This window comes from Rhea americana, unplaced genomic scaffold (genome assembly GCF_003343005.1).
Source record: "Rhea americana isolate MKP2758 unplaced genomic scaffold, rheAme1 scaffold_56, whole genome shotgun sequence".
NCBI classification, from domain to species: domain Eukaryota; kingdom Metazoa; phylum Chordata; class Aves; order Rheiformes; family Rheidae; genus Rhea; species Rhea americana.
Window position 1 is genome coordinate 1,693,512 of NW_028186712.1, and position 17,635 is coordinate 1,711,146.

Genomic DNA, 17,635 nt, shown 5'->3' on the forward strand with positions numbered 1-17,635 from the left:
TAAAACATGAAGGAGGAAGTAAAGCTTGTACTTCAGTAAGATGAATTGTTAGATGATTTGGGCTTCAGCACTCATAGATAAAAATGATCTAATTATTCCAAACATGCCTTTGTTCAGCATCCTTTGTTTCAGCATACCTTTGCTACTGCAGTAAAAGAGCAGTGTCCACAGCTTTTTAGTAGTTTTCAAATTTTTAACTTACTTAACAGTTTAAGCATATTTTAATAGGGTTAAGCACCTGTCAATAAATAATTTCCTTAGGAACTGGAGCGAGATACCTGATTGGTATTGCTAGTCATGATGACCAAACTGTAAAATGTTTTAAAATGTTGTTAATTTATAGCATATTGGCTATTCTCAGATATCTCTTCTGTGATTTGAGACATAACAATTCTTAAAATGAGGCCAAATAAGTGACTTTACTGTGGTCCCTAGAGACGCCTTATTATCAATTACAAATTAGATGTCATAGATGTGCATGCTTCCTTTTAGCTCATCTGCTGAGACTAAGACCTCATGAGAGTAGCATTTCTTTGCAAAAAAACCCTCCTTTGAAATGTGATTAAGTCACATATGGGCAAATAATCCAGCATTCAGAAATGGATGAGAATAGCATATGGAGATCCTTTATTGGGTCTCCTGTAGAGTGAAATTTATACTAGCAGAGAGAACCCAGTATGTACAAGGCCCTGTGCAGTATTTAAGCTTTCTTTAAGGATGACATTCTCTCCAGTGTTACAGACAAATCCCTAGGCATCATTTAGGCAGAAGGTTGAGGGTTGCATGGGGCCTTGTCGTCTGAATTCCTTCTCAATTTATTTGAAAAGAACTCTGCAGAGCATGGAATAAATGCTGCAAGATTTTGCCTTCGTTTTGTTCATTAGTGAATGGGAAATATTTAATTACCATCTGCAGCATTTCCAACTTAATTTAAAGAATGCTGAAAAATATGTATCCCTCTTCATTTTATAGCGTGAGAAATCGTACCCTTCACTGTAAGAAGTTTCTGGTTCAAAGTTTCTGCATTCTAATATGTTTATCCATATTCATAGGGGAATGTACAGATCTGTAATTACTTTTCTAGCCCACTGAGTGCCTGATTTGTTTCAAATATTTATTCTTCTCTTTTCCCACTCAGCTGGGCGACACTGGTCGGTACACCTGCATTGCTTCAACCCCAAGTGGCGAAGCTACATGGAGTGCTTACATAGAGGTCCAAGGTAAATCAATTAGGGTTGCTCTGCATGGAGAAAATACATAAAAGAAAATCAGAAATTGAAATGCAGTAGTTATCTGACACTGTCATAAATTGCCAGTGCAGATGTGAATATGAACAGCATTCAGCTTACAGCTGCTTCCTGCCTATACATTGCATTTCTCTCTCCTTTGTTAGAATTTGGAGTCCCAGTGCAACCACCGAGACCCACTGACCCAAACTTGATTCCTAGTGCTCCATCAAAACCTGAGGTTACAGATGTCAGCAGAAATACTGTAACATTGTCATGGCAACCTAATTTGAATTCAGGTGCAACTCCGACCTCTTATATAATTGAGGCCTTCAGGTATATGAGTCTCATGTGATCTATCTTGCTGTACTTGTGTTTATGTATATAATATATTGCTAGAGAAAAGCACATGCTAACCTGCTGTTGTGTTTTATTCTTAGCCATGCATCTGGTAGCAGCTGGCAAACTGTAGCGGAAAATGTGAAAACGGAGAGTTTTGCAGTTAAAGGTCTAAAACCTAATGCAATTTATCTATTCCTTGTGAGGGCAGCTAATGCATATGGACTTAGTGACCCTAGCCAAATATCTGATCCAGTGAAAACTCAAGGTAAGCTTTTAATATTGAACATTTTGGGTGCCCACCGTGACTGTAACAAATGGACTAAGTAATACTGGAGGCAGGAATTCTACTAGCTTTCAAGTATCTATTTATATATGCTGTAATATATACTAGATAGTAAAATATAGGATTCAAAGTTGCATTTCCCTGTAACAGAGATTCTTAAAGCTCCTTGGACGGCCTATTGCATTACCTAAGGGAACCCTAGCATTTCTTACCATAAGACAGTTACATCTTGCAGAATAGCTCTTTTTAACAGCAAAAGTAATCTCAGATTTTTGAAGTTATCACACGACTTCCAGAATTCAGTGGAAATTTTATCATTATGTCCAGAAAATCAAATGATCCCTAAGATTCAGATTGAGAGAGAAACAGTACATAGTCTAAGTTGGCTTCTGCTACATTAGGAATGAGAAAAATTTAAGGTTTGGAGGAATTGGGCATCATGAGTCAGTAAATAAGAGGTTTTTGGCAATATGTTAAAAACATTGCAGTAAGTACTACTATCGAAATCAGAACAGTAGGGAAGAGAGAGCTCCTACAGCTAGTAGAATCTAAGCTTCTGCATTGCCATGGAAATGCTGGATAGTAACAGAGAATGGACTCTAAGCACCATCACTCTTCCTGAATCCAGCTATGTAAAATTTATTTTCTATAGTAAACACAATTATAGTAGTGTACAGGAGATAATGTAAGTTTGCAGCCTCCATTTTTCCAGTGTAAACACTAGGATTCTTAAAAAGAAATAGAGAATAAATTGAACATACTCTTTTTCAAAGTAAAAGTAATAGAGATCATCTCTCTTTTTTCTGCTTTCCCCACTTAACTGGAGAATTAGACCTATTCACTAAAAAGGGTGTCTGTGTTGTGTGTTTGTTTCTTTGCTTGTTTAAGTAAGTGTGTGTTTGTTTTTGAAAGGAAGTTCCTGAAGGAAAACAAAGCTTTTTCAGTTAGTGACTTTTTATTTGTTTGAAGTCAGTTTGAACTCAAGTCTTTCCTGTCTCTGATGAGGAATGAATAGTTTTCACACTGCAGTCCTCTACCATTATGCATTTCTCCTGCTGGGTGGCAATTTCACTAAATATATAGTCAGTAGAGTCATGGCCAGATAGAAAATGGGGATTCCCACAAGTTCCTGGGTCTGTTACCAAGAAGAGATTTAATGGCTTTTTGTGATTTCTGTAATCCTGGGAATGCACATGCCTATAGGGCAATGCGTGCTATTATGCAGGCAGACTGCAATGTTGTTAGCCAGTTTTTCATACATTGCAGGTAGACCGCAATGTTATTAGCCAGACGCAATATCAGGTCTGCATGTCCCAGATGAAGTGATCACCGGCCTGATTCTGATATACGGTGAACGAGGCAGAATATCCTGCTACCGCACAGGATTGCATGGTTGAGAGTGGCAGGGAAAGATTCAGCAGTCCTCTGGACAGCTGGTAGAGCTAAAGAATCAAGAGCTACCCAAAGCTTAAGCAGGGAATTAACCACCCATGGATACAATTTTCATCAACAGTAAGAACATCATAAAGAGAGAAGTTCTTTAAAGTAGTTCCACTCTTCTTCCAATTCCATTTCAGTTTTGTGTAAGCTGTGATCTAGCCAAATTGGGTCTAGTTTCCCACTTAACATTCGTTCACAGGGCTTTGCATTCTTGGACTAAATGCATGTCCACACCAGCAACCTACCTTAGTGTTTTGGCTTTACCAACGTTAACAACATGCTTAAGTAGTTTTTACACGACAGTCCTGACCCTGGAAGCTTAGAGCTAAACAAGAAAATACGGGGTAGACAATAGGCATTGTACGGCACAGATGTGCAAAAGGCTGAACCTATTTTTTTTTTTACTTATATTGTTAACACCTCATCTCTTGTGGCTAGTAGAGAAGATACCACTACTCATTAAACTGGCTTTTTGTTACATTCTGAGTGGAAAGAATAGCTAGAGTTGTAGGTGACTCTCCAATCAGAAGTTTCTATCTTTAACTATCCAGCTGAGGGAGGCAAAATGCATTGATACATGGACCATTTGACAGAACATACTACATGTGTATACAGCAATGACTCAGGAATGGCATTTTTTTTTCTTTCTCTGTGCTCATTTCTAAGAAGCCAGATTTGTCAGCCACTAGCTGTGTGGCAACCTCACTTCGCTTCTTTAACTTGGAATAAATTTTCTTGTGAATATGTTGAGGAAACAGTATGACAAGAGTGTAAGGTGGGATGAGCTTTCTCTTCTTAAATAGAAACTGCATTTCTGGAAAATAAACTTGTCTTTGTGCCAGTATTTTTAATGCAGTCTAACATTTTTATCATTATTTAGGCATGAACAAAAGCTGATAGACTGAAAATATAACCACCATGACATAAAGTATGCTTTACAACTGTTGCATTTAATATGTGCATTTTCTGTATCAGCATCCATTGCACTATTCAGACCTCAAGATAATCTACACACCTGCAATGACTTACTGCAGTAGCTGTAATTGTCACTGTAGATAAATACATACAGCGTTTCTATGTACTCTTTTTCTGGCCCTTCTTGTGAGCAGGCAGGTATGGAAATTACCATGGTACTTCAGAGAACAGAAACGAAGATTTCCTGATCTTGCCTAATAATTGGAGGAGGTCAGATGGGGAAAGTAGTAGGCAAGAGCAAAGTGCATGAGTGCATGCTGTGCATTATTCAGTCTCAGTCTCTGGAACGGTAAAGAAAAAAAAAGCATTTTAAGTACTTTTCATCAATTTCCTAGTCAGTGATTTTTAACTGTTGTCAGTATGGTATTTGTTTAAAATGAGGTGATCAAAGGGAGACATATGAAATCGATATAGAAACTATGTTACTCTGCTGTCCCTAGTACATATATATTTTAGCCACCCTATTAGTGATTGCCCTATAAATTTTATGTATGTCTAGGACAGTCATTCCATTTTAGTTAAGTATGCTTTCTGCATAAGAGCTCTGCATGCAGAAAATGTTTCCAATGTACAAGCTCAAACTTCTGTATATTTTGAGAATTTCTCCTTCATGTGTATGAACAATTCTTTTAGCTATATGCTGCCAAAACCAAATATTGGGAGACTGAGACTACAACTGTGGTCTACCTCCTGTTTATAGAAGTTATTTGCTATCAGAGAAGCAGCAGCCACACGACTCATTTTTCTTCTCTTCTGTTGTTACACTTCTTTTTGTAATTAAAATTAATACCTTAGATTACTCATGAATGTATCTGTAGACACAATTTCTGCTTTTGCCCTTTGTTGTAGGTTTCCTGGTCTCTTGAAATTTGAATTAGGCAGTGGAAAGTTTTCTCTTCCCTGCAGGAAGGAATAAAGAGATGCTGCTGTAGTCATGTACCATAGATATGCCTGAGAATGGTTCTTTCTTTTTATCCAGCATTTATCTCCTGTTTCTTTGTGTCAAAGGAAGGCAGTGTACTGATTGGGTACTAACCATACATTGGTGACTGACTCAAGAAAACACTTCATGTAGTTACTTCTTACATAATTGGAAGGTACTCGGGGTAAACTGGTGATTATAGTATCATATACTTTATGTAATATTAATTTGTATTTGCATATACTTATTTTAACAATTACATATATTTGTGAGAATGGAATCTTAAATTATTACAGATATTCCACCAACAAGTCAAGGTGTGGATCACAAGCAGGTCCAGAGAGAACTAGGGGATGTGGTACTACATTTACACAACCCTACTATCCTTTCTTCCTCCTCAATTGAAGTTCATTGGACCGTAAGTATAGATCAGTATCATGGAAATGGTTATATACATTACTGGATTGCACTGTTTTGCAGCTGTGGAGTCACAATGTAAGAAGCTGTGGAATTTATATATTTGCAAATGTTTTCCTTTAGAACTAAGTACTGCTTGAGCTTTGCTAACCTACATCATTAAATTCCGACCACTTTTCACCATTTTGTGTCTCTGTAGGTAATACTACTCACAATTTAGGGAGAGTTTCAGAGTCCTCCCCTGGAAGCTAAAGGACTGATCAAAGGGTCCTTAAGTCCTATCATCAGAGGCTTTTGCACTGCTTTCAGTAGGAAGTGTGTCAGTCCCCTAATGTATTTGAGATAACATCGGCACTTCCCAGTCTGTCAATCATTAGGTGGCGGGATGCAGTGCATAACTTTACTTGAAAGAGTTACCTCCATCTTACCTACATACTGAGAAATACACCCACACCTCTAAAGCCTCTTCTGAACCTACACTTCTTCCCAAGGTGCAGGTATGCACAATGAAGGGAGAAGAGGAGAGAGGAAAATGCCAAACAGTGGTGGAGTGGTCTGTTGAAGCTGGTTCTGACAGGAGGAAGCAGGACATGTGGAGAATGTAGTAGAAGAGGAAATGAGAGAGTGAGGAAAAGATATTGCAGGAGTCCCAAAGTGAGGGGAATGAGAACAAACATGAAACAGATTCAAGAAAGCTTACCGGGCTGATCCCTTCAGTGAAAGAAAGAATTAGAAATGGCTTAGAGTGGAAGACATTTTGGAATTTAAAAAAAAAAAAAGTGAAAAGGAAGAAGAACCCAGGAAAGACAAAATAATAAACCATGAGATAAGAAAATATAATTCAAAGAGGCCAGCTTTAAAACAGAGTGCAGAATGAAGAAAAAATGGGGGACAATTATGCTAGCATGGCATTAAATCCCAAAGGAGTGCAACTTGGAGGTCTTTTCAGAGCTGCTGTCTGCAGAAGTGAAAAGGGGAGAGTATAGGAGAGCAAAGGATGTAGCCCCTGCCAGGGGATGGCGGACCCTTTCTCAAAGCATGTGACTAGCCTAGGCTCCTTGTTGCTGCAAGAATGCAAATAATATCTGCTGTGTTGCAAAGTAGTTACACTGTCACCTGCAGTAAGGCCACCTGCAGCAGGCAACCTTGTGTTTTAACTAATAACATCTCTGAGGCTCCTAGTGCAATTTTGTTTGACCTTTGCTTAGAGAACAGCCTTTTCCAGACAGCCAGTTTTTGTCAGTCTCTTGGGTGGCCTGTGGCTTCTCTGCAATTTCAAAAGTAAGCATTACCTCAGTGTTAGCTAACACATGTATTTTTTACATGATTATTAAAAATAAAGCGTGTTGCTTTTTGGAGTAAAACTGCAAGCAAGCAGTTTTATTATATCACTGTATGACATTTTTGAAAACAGGGAAAATCTGATACACTTTTTAAAAAGCCTTTCTTTTCGTTGGACTTTCTTATTCATTGGAAACTGGAACCAGAAGTTAAAGGATAGTGAATATTTCACAGGCGATCACTCCTTTGAGATAACTTTCTATCTAATTTATCGCCAAATACATTGAGTCTCTCCTCATTTACATTACAGTCTCTTTCTCCATCTGTGTGGTATGCCTTCCATCTAAAAAGCAGTCAGGACCACTGAATATCATTTTGATCCACTTTTCCAAGTAGTCCTCTTCGGTATTGCCATACTGATTTTTAGGGGCCTCTTCTTAAACCAGCCTCTTTTCTCCAGCAGAGTAGCCTCCTGCTGAGTCAGTGAAGGTGGACGAAGTGCCTGGGTAAATCTGCCCTTTGCCTGAGGCAAACCTAATCCCGCGAGGCAGATAGTGCCAGTTGGCTGCCCTTTTAAATCACTTTCTCCAGAAGGAAGCAGGGAGGAAGCCGTGCTCTTTTTTCTTGGATTTTGAGAGGCTTCCACACCTCAGGAGAGCTGGCAGGTTTCTGTGTTTGATCTCTGCATTCGTCATCCTCCCCTGCCCTTGCCTCCTTTTCCCCTCGCGCCCACTGGTCTGCAGAGCACGTTGGGTTGGGCAGAAGTCTGCACCTGTGCAGAGCTCCTTCTGCTCTGCTCACACTCTCCACAGACGTAAAGGTTGTTCTTTCTGCAGCACTAGGGTGTATTATACAACTCTGTTATCCCCCTCTAATGCCTTCATGAATCCAGTGAAACTGGTGCTGTTCTACCAGCATCAAATGGATTAATGCACTTGTGCATCAGGCCGGTAATTCGCTGTAATTCAAGCAGCTTTTATCTAGTTCGCTGGTGTTGTTTGCTTGAAATAAAATAAAATAGAGGACTGTGCATAATGTCACAGACAGCATTCACAGTTCATGTTTATTAAGCAATTTGTTTTGTGTCCTAATGTGCATTTCTGCTGTTTTGCCAGGTGGACCAGCAATCCCAGTATATTCAAGGATATAAAATTCTGTACCGGCCTATGCCAGCATCCTACGGAGAGTCGGAATGGCTAATTTTTGAAGTGAGGACTCCAACCAAAAACAGTGTTGTCATTCCAGAGCTGAAGAAGGGTGTAAGCTATGAAATCAAGGCCCGCCCTTTCTTCAATGAGTTTCAAGGAGCAGACAGTGAAGTGAAATTTGCCAAAACCCTCGAAGAAGGCAAGTAGGAGCAAGGCTGTCTTCGCCTTGTCTTTTTGAAGTAGTATCCTGGCCTGCTTTTCTCTGATCTGTTCGCTATTTGATTTTGTTTGAAGTGCAGGCTGCTGGAGAGCAGCAGTCTGCAGCGGAGGAGACTCTGTGTTGGACCCATCATTATGTGAATTGTTTGGAGCCGCAGAAGTAAATATTCAGAACGGTGCATGAGAGACGAGGAGAGAGAGGGATCTGCAAAACCCCCCTCCAACACACAATGGGAAATGTGCTTTTTATCTTCAGTGTTGCGTGCGCTCCTCCCCACTGAGTTCATGGTCTGGTCACAAGTGACTTCTGTCAGATTCAAACACTTACTAATCACTATCTTGAGTAGATAGCAGACACCACAGAAATCATCAAAGCACTGGAGCTGAGGGAATGGAAACCACATTTTTTAAAAGGCTTTTATATCTGGATCAATCACTAGTTCAAAATGAAAAGATGAATGAAGGCAACAGATATAGTGGACTGAATTATGTATTTCCATCTCATGCATGTGCTAAAAAGGGAAGGTTCATAGAGCTGTTCCTTTTGTCGTAGCTCTTCTGGCAGTGTAATAGGTATGCAAAATGGCCAGTGCCTCCAAGGAGGGATTTCAGTGCATCTGTAGGGATGTGATACCTTTTCCCTTCTCTCTCCCTCCCCGACAGAGGTACTGTTTAACTCTGGCTTAAATTATTTCGGTGTGTATTTCAAGCAGTATGCTTAAGTGCATTCATCCTAAGTTTCACATAAGCATCTAGTTTTAGAAAGATAATTTAAAATGCAAAATAGGAATGTTAATGATAATGCATTTTGTCTTGATTTGAGTAAGCTTGAATTATTTACTAGTACTTACACAGTAGAGGAACTGAGGCTTAGCATTTCATCAGGGTCAGTTTGTAGGCTATACTTTTCAAAACCGTGGATCCTGGATGAGATGATTTGAGACCAATGAGTAATTCATTGCTTGGCAGTTCTGGCATTCAGGTAAAGAGCACCTGAGTTTGGGCAAATCTTGTGGCCTGAGTGACTTTTCCAGTCTTACAGAGAGAGACTGCAGCAGAAGTTGGGAGCCTGGTTGTAGGTTCAAATCCTTTTTCTTGTACATCATTTTAGCTTGTGGGCAAGAACTGCCCTTAATGAAGGGTGGGGAGTAAAAAAATGCATTTGCATAGCCCAAAACAGACCGCGTGTGCTTCAGAAACTGACTTCATCTTAAAAAAGCTGGCTGCTGCACTTGACAAACTTAACCATTAGTTTTTTTCCCTCCGAATAAACAGCTCCTAGTGCTCCACCGCAAAGTGTCTCAGTAACTAAAAATGACGGGAATGGGACTGCGATTGTGGTCACCTGGCAGCCGCCCCCCGAGGATAACCAGAATGGAATGGTGCAAGAGTATAAGGTAATATGCTCTCACCTCCTGGCAAGTGTCAGCAGGGTATTGATGAATAAATTGTGGATGCCTGGCTCCATCTACTGGCTCAAATAAGAGCACATGGGATAGAAAATTGCTTCTTTGAATCAAACTCTGTATTTAGTAGTTCTGTGCAAATGGTAAAAAGCAATTAAAAGAGCCTGCGTGAATCAAAGCAAAGGGTCAACATTCATAATTAAAATAACTACCTTCTCACCCTCATTATGAATTGAGAAATGTATACACAAGCTGAGAGGGAAATATACCTATTTGAGAACCATTTTGTGACTCAGAGATATTGGCTGATGTAATAAATATAAACAGGCTTAATGAGTTGAAGCTCAAGGGTAATTTTTAACAGTGTTAAGATATGAGTAAGTTACAGGTAACTGGAGTAGTTAAAACAAATGGAAAACTTTCCAATAAAGAACGTGTTTGTGTAAAATTAAATATATTTAATGTGGAAAAATATTTCTTTTTTTTTTACACAAACACAGGTCTTGTTATGCTATATTTTTTTAATAAATTGGAAGTATATTGTAGAATATTTATTATTTGATGTTCATTTAGCAACAGGCACTGCATTTATTCTCAGCTTAAATTGCTTGGAGATAAATTGCATAGCAAAGTAAATGAACCTGATTTTTTTGTGAGCAAGCTTCAGACATTTTACATGTCTAGTCATGGATATCAAGTCTGCTTTATAGCCACTGAGTGGCAGGATGGTCTGTTTCAGTCTCTTGCAAATTGACGTTACTGATCTTGGCTATTCTTTTGAGGTAAAATACTGTTACAGACATTTATTCCTAGCCATCAAGCATCACTGCAATTCTTTCCCCTCACTAGAAATAGGAAGGGGAAGAAATTACTAAGCTTCATGGTCAATTTAGAGTAATAAAACACCTCTCAGAAACTGATTGACTGCTGCAGAATCAGTTTGTGGCTTAGTTTCAGATATATAATGTAATTGGAAAAAAATATATATTCACAAAAGTATTTCATTAAAAGGCAGGCCTTGAACTGAAGAGAAAGAATTATTCTCCTCAAGAAACTGCATTAGAGGAATGTACAAAACAGTAAAAGATGAGGAATGCACATCTGAGAGTGGAGATAGTATCTAACATACTGCCTAGCATTTAGGGAGAAGAGGCTATCAGGTGTAAGAACAAACATCTTGTATGTGTCCCACTTGCCTTCTTTCACTCCTTGGCATGCAGAGAATGGAAAATGGTCTTACAGTGTCCTGAAGGTGAAATAAAGAAGGTTTACAGTATCCAAGCAGAAAGGACTCCCCCCAAAATGCCCTAGCAGTTGTTCTGTGCCTTGGAAGTGAAGCTCTAGCTCGCTCACCTGGTAATCCCCGCGGCGGCAGAATGCCACAAGGGGCAGATTCGTGGGTAGGAAATCTTTTAGGAGCTCCATATGTGAGAGTCTTCCCTCGCGAGTGCAGTCAGCACTGATTCAAACATGCTGATGTTCCCAGGAAAGGCTGTTTCTCCACAGAGGAAGTGCTGAATTTAACTAATTTCACTTTCTGGATAGATGTCCATAGTAGAGTAATATATTTGTGGAAAAGGAATAAAAAAGAAATTAATACAGCTTCATCAAATTTTCAACGGACCTAGGTTAACTGCTACTTCACCTTTAATAGCGGTTGGGAGTTCAACCATAGTTTTAAAAGCATTTGCTGTACAAGTAAAACCTCATCAGATTGTTTTTCCCAGTCATTTAATATCACTAAGGTCATCTGTAAAATGGTGAACTGAAGCCTTTAGATGCGTCCTGATCTCATCCAAAAGATGAGATCTAACAGCATGTTGTTGCCTCTCAAAAGAAGATGGCATATTACTCAACCCTTGCCACTAGCTGCTTTTTTTTTTTTTTTTAAAAAAAAATGGGATAACTTTGTGATTCCAGCATATTATCATATTGTCAATTCTCTCATGAAGTCATGGTGAAAGACTTTGCCCTTGCACTTGAGTGAAGAAAGCATTGCTTGATGGATTATTCTTGAACAAGAGAATTGCCGATTCGTTTAACTGAATGCTCTTACTCTGTTGTTTATGTGAATGATTTTTGGCTAAGAAGCTTACCTTATTTGTTCATGTTACAAGTGCTTTTATTTCTATTAGCGCTCATGTCATGGGTTGAACTGTAAATGTATTAGGACAAACCCATCAAATAATTTTTATGGTCAAAGCTGCTTTTTGGAGCAGAAAGTATCTTTTTAGCATTCATGTTGTGCCTAGAACAGTGATCCATGGCTGCAGATTTTAGCAGTGACAAATTCTAACTCTCTTTATCCGGTGGAAAGGAATTATATCATCCTTCTATCCAGCTATTCTTTCAGTGTTGAATTTTGCACATTTATATATATACAATACACTTCCCTTCCTGCAGGTTTGGTGCCTTGGCAACGAAAGTCGATACCATATAAACAAGACGGTGGATGGGTCCACCTTTTCTGTAGTCATCCCCTCCCTAGTTCCTGGTATTCGATACAGTGTGGAAGTGGCTGCAAGTACTGGAGCAGGACCAGGAGTGAAAAGTGATCCACAGTTTATTCAATTAGGTAAGCCTGTTGGTAATCCTACCTACTGATTTCAGTGTCTTTTGTTTTGTCTGCTTTTGTCTTCTATGGAACCAGAAATATTTTCAAGACCAGTGGAATAGATAGCATTACCTGATGTCTGGAATAGCAGGATTTGGCATTTCTGGCTTTAAACTTAGGACTGAATTCTAAAGATGAAGTTATAACAGTATCTCTTGCTGTTTTTTTTTTTAATCTCCCAATTCAGCAATGCTTTTTGATTGTTGATTTTTCAAAGTAATTTTTCACACTAAGAATGGTGTAATAAGACATGTAAAGGAGTATGAATCACTTAAGTCTTGGCTTACTTTAGCTTAGGGATGTAATTTGTCTTGATCAGATTTTATCTTTATTAAGGCAAAAAAATTTAAATCAAGAGCATACTAAAATTTTGTATGGGAGGAAGCTAGTAGAAAATTGTAGTACAGGGACAAGAGGTATGCAGATCTTTACAGTAATCTTGATCTCCTAAGTTTATCTACACTAAACATCTCTCTGTCACAAATGCAGATCAATGACATTGCTTCTGAATGTGTCTGGGAGAAATGCATCTTTGCTGTTGGCTAGCAGAAAAATAAGATTAAGATGTAGTCCTACCTTGCTTTGCCGGTAGGCCTTTATCAGAATACCTTATCATTACAGTATAGAGTATATAATCAAACCCTAAAGCAAACTCAGCATGTTGCTTTGGACTTTATGTCCCTTTCTGTCTTTATGTTATCAATATATCTCCCTAGTTACCTGATCTTTTATATTTAAAAGTCTATAATTATTGGATATGGAAAAAGGATGGAACAACTGATATATTCTCTAGAAAATTACATGTACTTTACCTTGACTATTAAAATGAAGGTCATCTTCAACATATTTAACTTACATAAGCATATAATTCCTGTTTACATAAGAGGGATTTTATGACAAAATTACATATAGTTTACACGATACTTCAATAGTATGTGTAAAAAATGATTGATGTTTATTTGAATGTTCTTTCCTAAGCCAGCTGCCATTCTCAGGAATTAAAGGTCTTTCTCTACAGCTTAAATTTTGAAAACTTTAGATCAGCAAAGTGTAAAAAAATAGTGAAACCTTAGTGTTCAAAACCAAAGACTTGTCACTTTTGTCTTTTCTCTGATGATAAACAAATGCTAATTGCAGATGAATTTTATAATGCCACTTAATCAATTTGGGTTTTTGTAAGCAGAAAAAGGAGCAAATGAGACTCTATATCAAAGCAGGATCTTTTCCTGGCTCCTGGGTTACTGTCCCTTATTGACACTAAATTGGGAAGCATGAAGTGATCACACAGCTCAGAGAGAGTTCAGATGTAATAGTATGGCCATAGCTTTGTAAAAGCCAATAGAAGTCAAATTCCTGACCTTTGCACGACTTCTTCTAATACATTTTTTAGTGTAGTACAAATGAAAGAATTCTCATTGAAACTTGGATATTTAAATATCAAGGCACTGAAAAACTGGTGCTAAATAATTCAGGTGTTCAGTGTTGCCTTTGAAAGTGTCTTTTTTCCAGATTATATTTTCCAGTTTATCTATCTTTTTAAGGACTAGCTCGTTAGAATCTGATGTTTAGTGACTTTTGTGTCAGTGCTAAGAGTTCAGTGCCTAAAGAATTGGCAAAACTGTTATAGCTAATTATGTTAATGAATAACACTATAATTTTCATTGTAGGCTGAATATTGCATATACAATATGCATGCGATATGTAGATACAGTATCTGAAAGTGTTAAAAACATAGCAAATACCTTGCCATTAAGGCTGTCTTATACTTCCAAGGCATAGCCCTCTGCCACCTCTTTGCTGATGTAGTAATGCATCATCCCTGTAGCACTGTGTTGAAGTTTCTTTGAAGTTTGTTGAAGTTTTGATCCCTGACAGACTGTTGATCAAAGTGTTGCATGTGTCCATCTGTAACTGGGCATCAACCCCACGCTTCCGCAAGCTGTGTGAGCCAGGGACAGCGGCAGTGGGCAATGAGCTCATGCTTCTCGCGGCTAACGAAACAAAAGTTGTACTCCCCAAGAGTGAGAACTGGATTTGTTCCTACTTCTTGTTTTGGTACAACTGGTATAACACTCCAGTCCTTATCTTCACCTCAACGTCCTTTTTTTAGTAGCCATGCATTCCCATTTTGAGGTGTGATTTCATATATTTACCACTTGCTCTAATTAATGCTTCTAATTAAATGGCTAGAGCTACATACATTGTAGTAAAAATTCTGTAATTTGGTTACTGCAGTTGCATGGCAAAGACCAGGAGACAGAAGACGTGTGGGGCTGTGCCCCTAGAAGCAGTACAAAGGAGTTTCTAGACAGTGCTGCTTTGCTTTAGGCAACTGCAGGAGTCTACTTAAAATTAATACTTAAATTTAAGAGCAGTGCCCTTCTCTTAGCAGCACCGAGCAGCCTAAAACCAAGGCGGAAGAATGGCCCTGAGCTACCTAACTCTTTCCTCTGAATCCAGCTCTCTCAGAGCCCCCGCAAAGAGTCTCATTCTTGGTTCTTGGACGTGCTCCCAGCGCGAGAGCAGAGCAGGCACTGCTGTTTGCTGGTAGCTCTTCTGAAGAAAGAAAATTAATTTGTTGATGTCATCAGTTGGCACCTTTCACAGGCAATAAATCAAATGGTTACAGAGAGAGGGGAGGGAGGCTAGGGAGGAGAAGGATCTACGTGCTCAGTGAACTGTATTTTTGCCATAGTTCATTTCAAGATTCTGCATTTCTTTCACTGATCTCAACTTTTCCTTCCAGGAATCTTTTCCTGATGCTTGAATGAGTGCAATACTTCCATTTTTGAATTAAGAATTCTGTGTGTGCAAATGGATATACTATGCAATTTACATATAGGCTTAGGTTTTTTTGAACAATTTTTCCTAAAAATCAAAGGTGCATCTCCTCCTAGTGCGTTTTCATTAGAAAAACGTGAGGCTAGATTGTGGTTGTCTGCGGAGCATTGAAAGAAGCGATGTCATACAAGTTTATTTCTCCAACATAACACGCTGCCTTGCACAGCACAACCTCATTTGTGCACCAGGCAGGATGCTCCCACGTTTCTGCCTGGGAGAGGTCACCGAGCAGAGTTGCAGCCACAGGTACATGACAGGAGGAAGCTGCACTTGCCTGAGGCTGCGCTCCAGAGTGAAAGGGGAGGACAGGTGAAACTGGACTCTCTGAGAGCTGAGACATGCAGTGTCTCACAGCTGAGCTGTGATAACTGACCTTGTGCACACAGTTAACCTGTTTTTGAGATGGGTCCAAATTGCGAGCTCAAACCTCTTCTGTTTTCCATATCGCAGCAGACATGAAGCAGCTCAAGGAGCTGCAGCACCTCAGACTTCCAGTGCCACCTGGGACCGGCCAACCATGTACTCACTTGTTATTCAGTAATCACATTTCAGGGTTTAAAATGATGAGACGAACTCTAAAATCATGCATCTTTCCTAAAACACTACACTTGGGGCTTTTATATTTTCTTTTCAGTTTTCAGACAGTTTTTAAGGGTTTCCCTGAAACTAAAAAGGCTGGAAATGTATCTTTTGTTCATTTTTAAGACAAAAGTTAATATTTTACATAAGTAAAAGACTGCAAGACCTCTAGTGTTAAGGCAAAAATACATATTTCCTGAGAACTCACCACAGCTCACTGTAAGTCTTTGCATTTATAATGCTAACCAGTGAAGATAAAATCGTGGTAAATTTTTGCTGATCTCTAGTCTTACTTTTGCCAGTGATGGCATGCTACATATGGTAACACTGCAGTTAATATTACTCATAAACAAATAATTTGTAGGAATATATTGTATGAATTTATTTTTAAGAGATGTCTGTAAAATAATTGTAAATGTTGGGTGCAACATTCAACTAGTGGGTGTCTCAAGTGTAGAAAATACAAGTCTCATTGAATCTTTATTGTTCTAGTCACTTCCTTTAGGAGATATGATTCGTGAACTTGTGATTTGTGCCTGCCTTTAGGGATACTATTCTTTCAGCCCGTCAAGTACTTCTACAGTACAATAGTTGTAAGTTTTTTTTTTTTTTTTTTTTGATATTTTTCCTTTTCTGTGGCCTGCCAATGACTTGATAGAAGTAGACTATTTTCTGTTACGCAGTTCAAGGCCCTCCTGGATGCAGCCCTCTCTAACATGCTCTAGGTGACCCTGCTGAGCGAGGCGGTTGGACTAGATGATCTCCAGAGGTCCCTTCCAACCTTACTGATTCTATGATTCTATGAAATGCTTCCAAATCAGCTTTGTGCTGTCTCCTCACAAATTGTGGTAAAATTGAAGAGCAAAAATGATATTTTCCCAGTTATGGAAATGTATATAACTAGAAAGGAGGCAAAACAATCTATTCTTAAGCTGGTAATATTTTACCAAGTAACTTTCATATTGCATACATTAGGGTGTAAACATACAGGGTAAAGTTAAGGATGCTTGCACACCTGTGAACCTGGAATTTCCTATCTTTTTTGAATCTTTGGCATTCCGATCTGAATTGTATTTTAACATTGTATTTAACAACGTTAACATTGATTTTTACATCATTACTTACATGTATATTTTAAATTAGAGAACTCTTTTCTGTTCAATATAAATTTCAGTAAGTTTTTCTTGAATTTTGAACTCGGAGGTTCAAGACAGATCCAGGATCTTGTGAACAGTAGGCACAGCAAGAGTATCTGTGATAGAAAGGAGTTTCTTATCTTGGGGTAGAAGAAAACGGGATGAGTCAGTGTGATAATATGCTGGTTTCAGGGAGTAGTGATCTGCCTGCTCTGACCGCTCTGGGGCATTTTCAAGTACATTCTGTGTTGTGGCTGCTGCTCTGGCAGGAAGATGCACTTTGCCTTAGAGTGTTTATGTTCACTTATTATTTTGGCATGTTTCCCTGAGGAGTGCAAGCAGGAACAGGAATGTTGATTATGAACCATTTATATCTCAGTCAAAGCTTCCAGAAAATTCCTGGGATGAAGAAAAAGCACTTCTTAAATCAAAGAGCTTTTTTCCTCACACATTTCACTGGACTATTACAAAGGATGAAGATGCCTTTCTCAAAGGAAGGCTTCCTAAATACTGTATATTGAAATCTTTAGCAATAAGGAGTTCACTAGATATAAATCCTCTTGCTTTATATTTAGCTTACATTCTATTTTTAAATTAAAAGAGGAGCAGGAGATGGGTCAAATGTGGCCTCTTGAGGGCTTTTCCATGCTGTATTCAATGATACTGTTTATATGACTATGCACAAACACACATGCATTTTTCTTCTTACCATGTGCATAAATACCAGTTAATGTAATGACCTCACACTGCGTGACCCAAGTCTCGCTCCTTAGAAACAAAGATATTATTATGCTGTTCATATGCTT

The 17,635-nt window shown here is 38.7% G+C and overlaps 1 protein-coding gene across 7 annotated transcripts in view; it reads left to right on the forward strand.

The window, feature by feature from the left end:
* Positions 1 to 17,635, forward strand: part of ROBO1 (roundabout guidance receptor 1) — a 723,192-nt gene that overhangs the window by 666,144 nt on the left and 39,413 nt on the right. For all 7 annotated transcript variants that reach the window (XM_085318890.1, XM_085318895.1, XM_085318896.1 and 4 more), the window contains 7 exons: positions 1,139 to 1,220; positions 1,394 to 1,562; positions 1,667 to 1,833; positions 5,485 to 5,606; positions 8,002 to 8,233; positions 9,529 to 9,650; positions 12,063 to 12,234. In XM_085318890.1, coding sequence (XP_085175016.1) covers positions 1,139 to 1,220; positions 1,394 to 1,562; positions 1,667 to 1,833; positions 5,485 to 5,606; positions 8,002 to 8,233; positions 9,529 to 9,650; positions 12,063 to 12,234 — 1,066 coding nt within the window. The remainder of the gene's footprint in view (positions 1 to 1,138; positions 1,221 to 1,393; positions 1,563 to 1,666; positions 1,834 to 5,484; positions 5,607 to 8,001; positions 8,234 to 9,528; positions 9,651 to 12,062; positions 12,235 to 17,635) is intronic.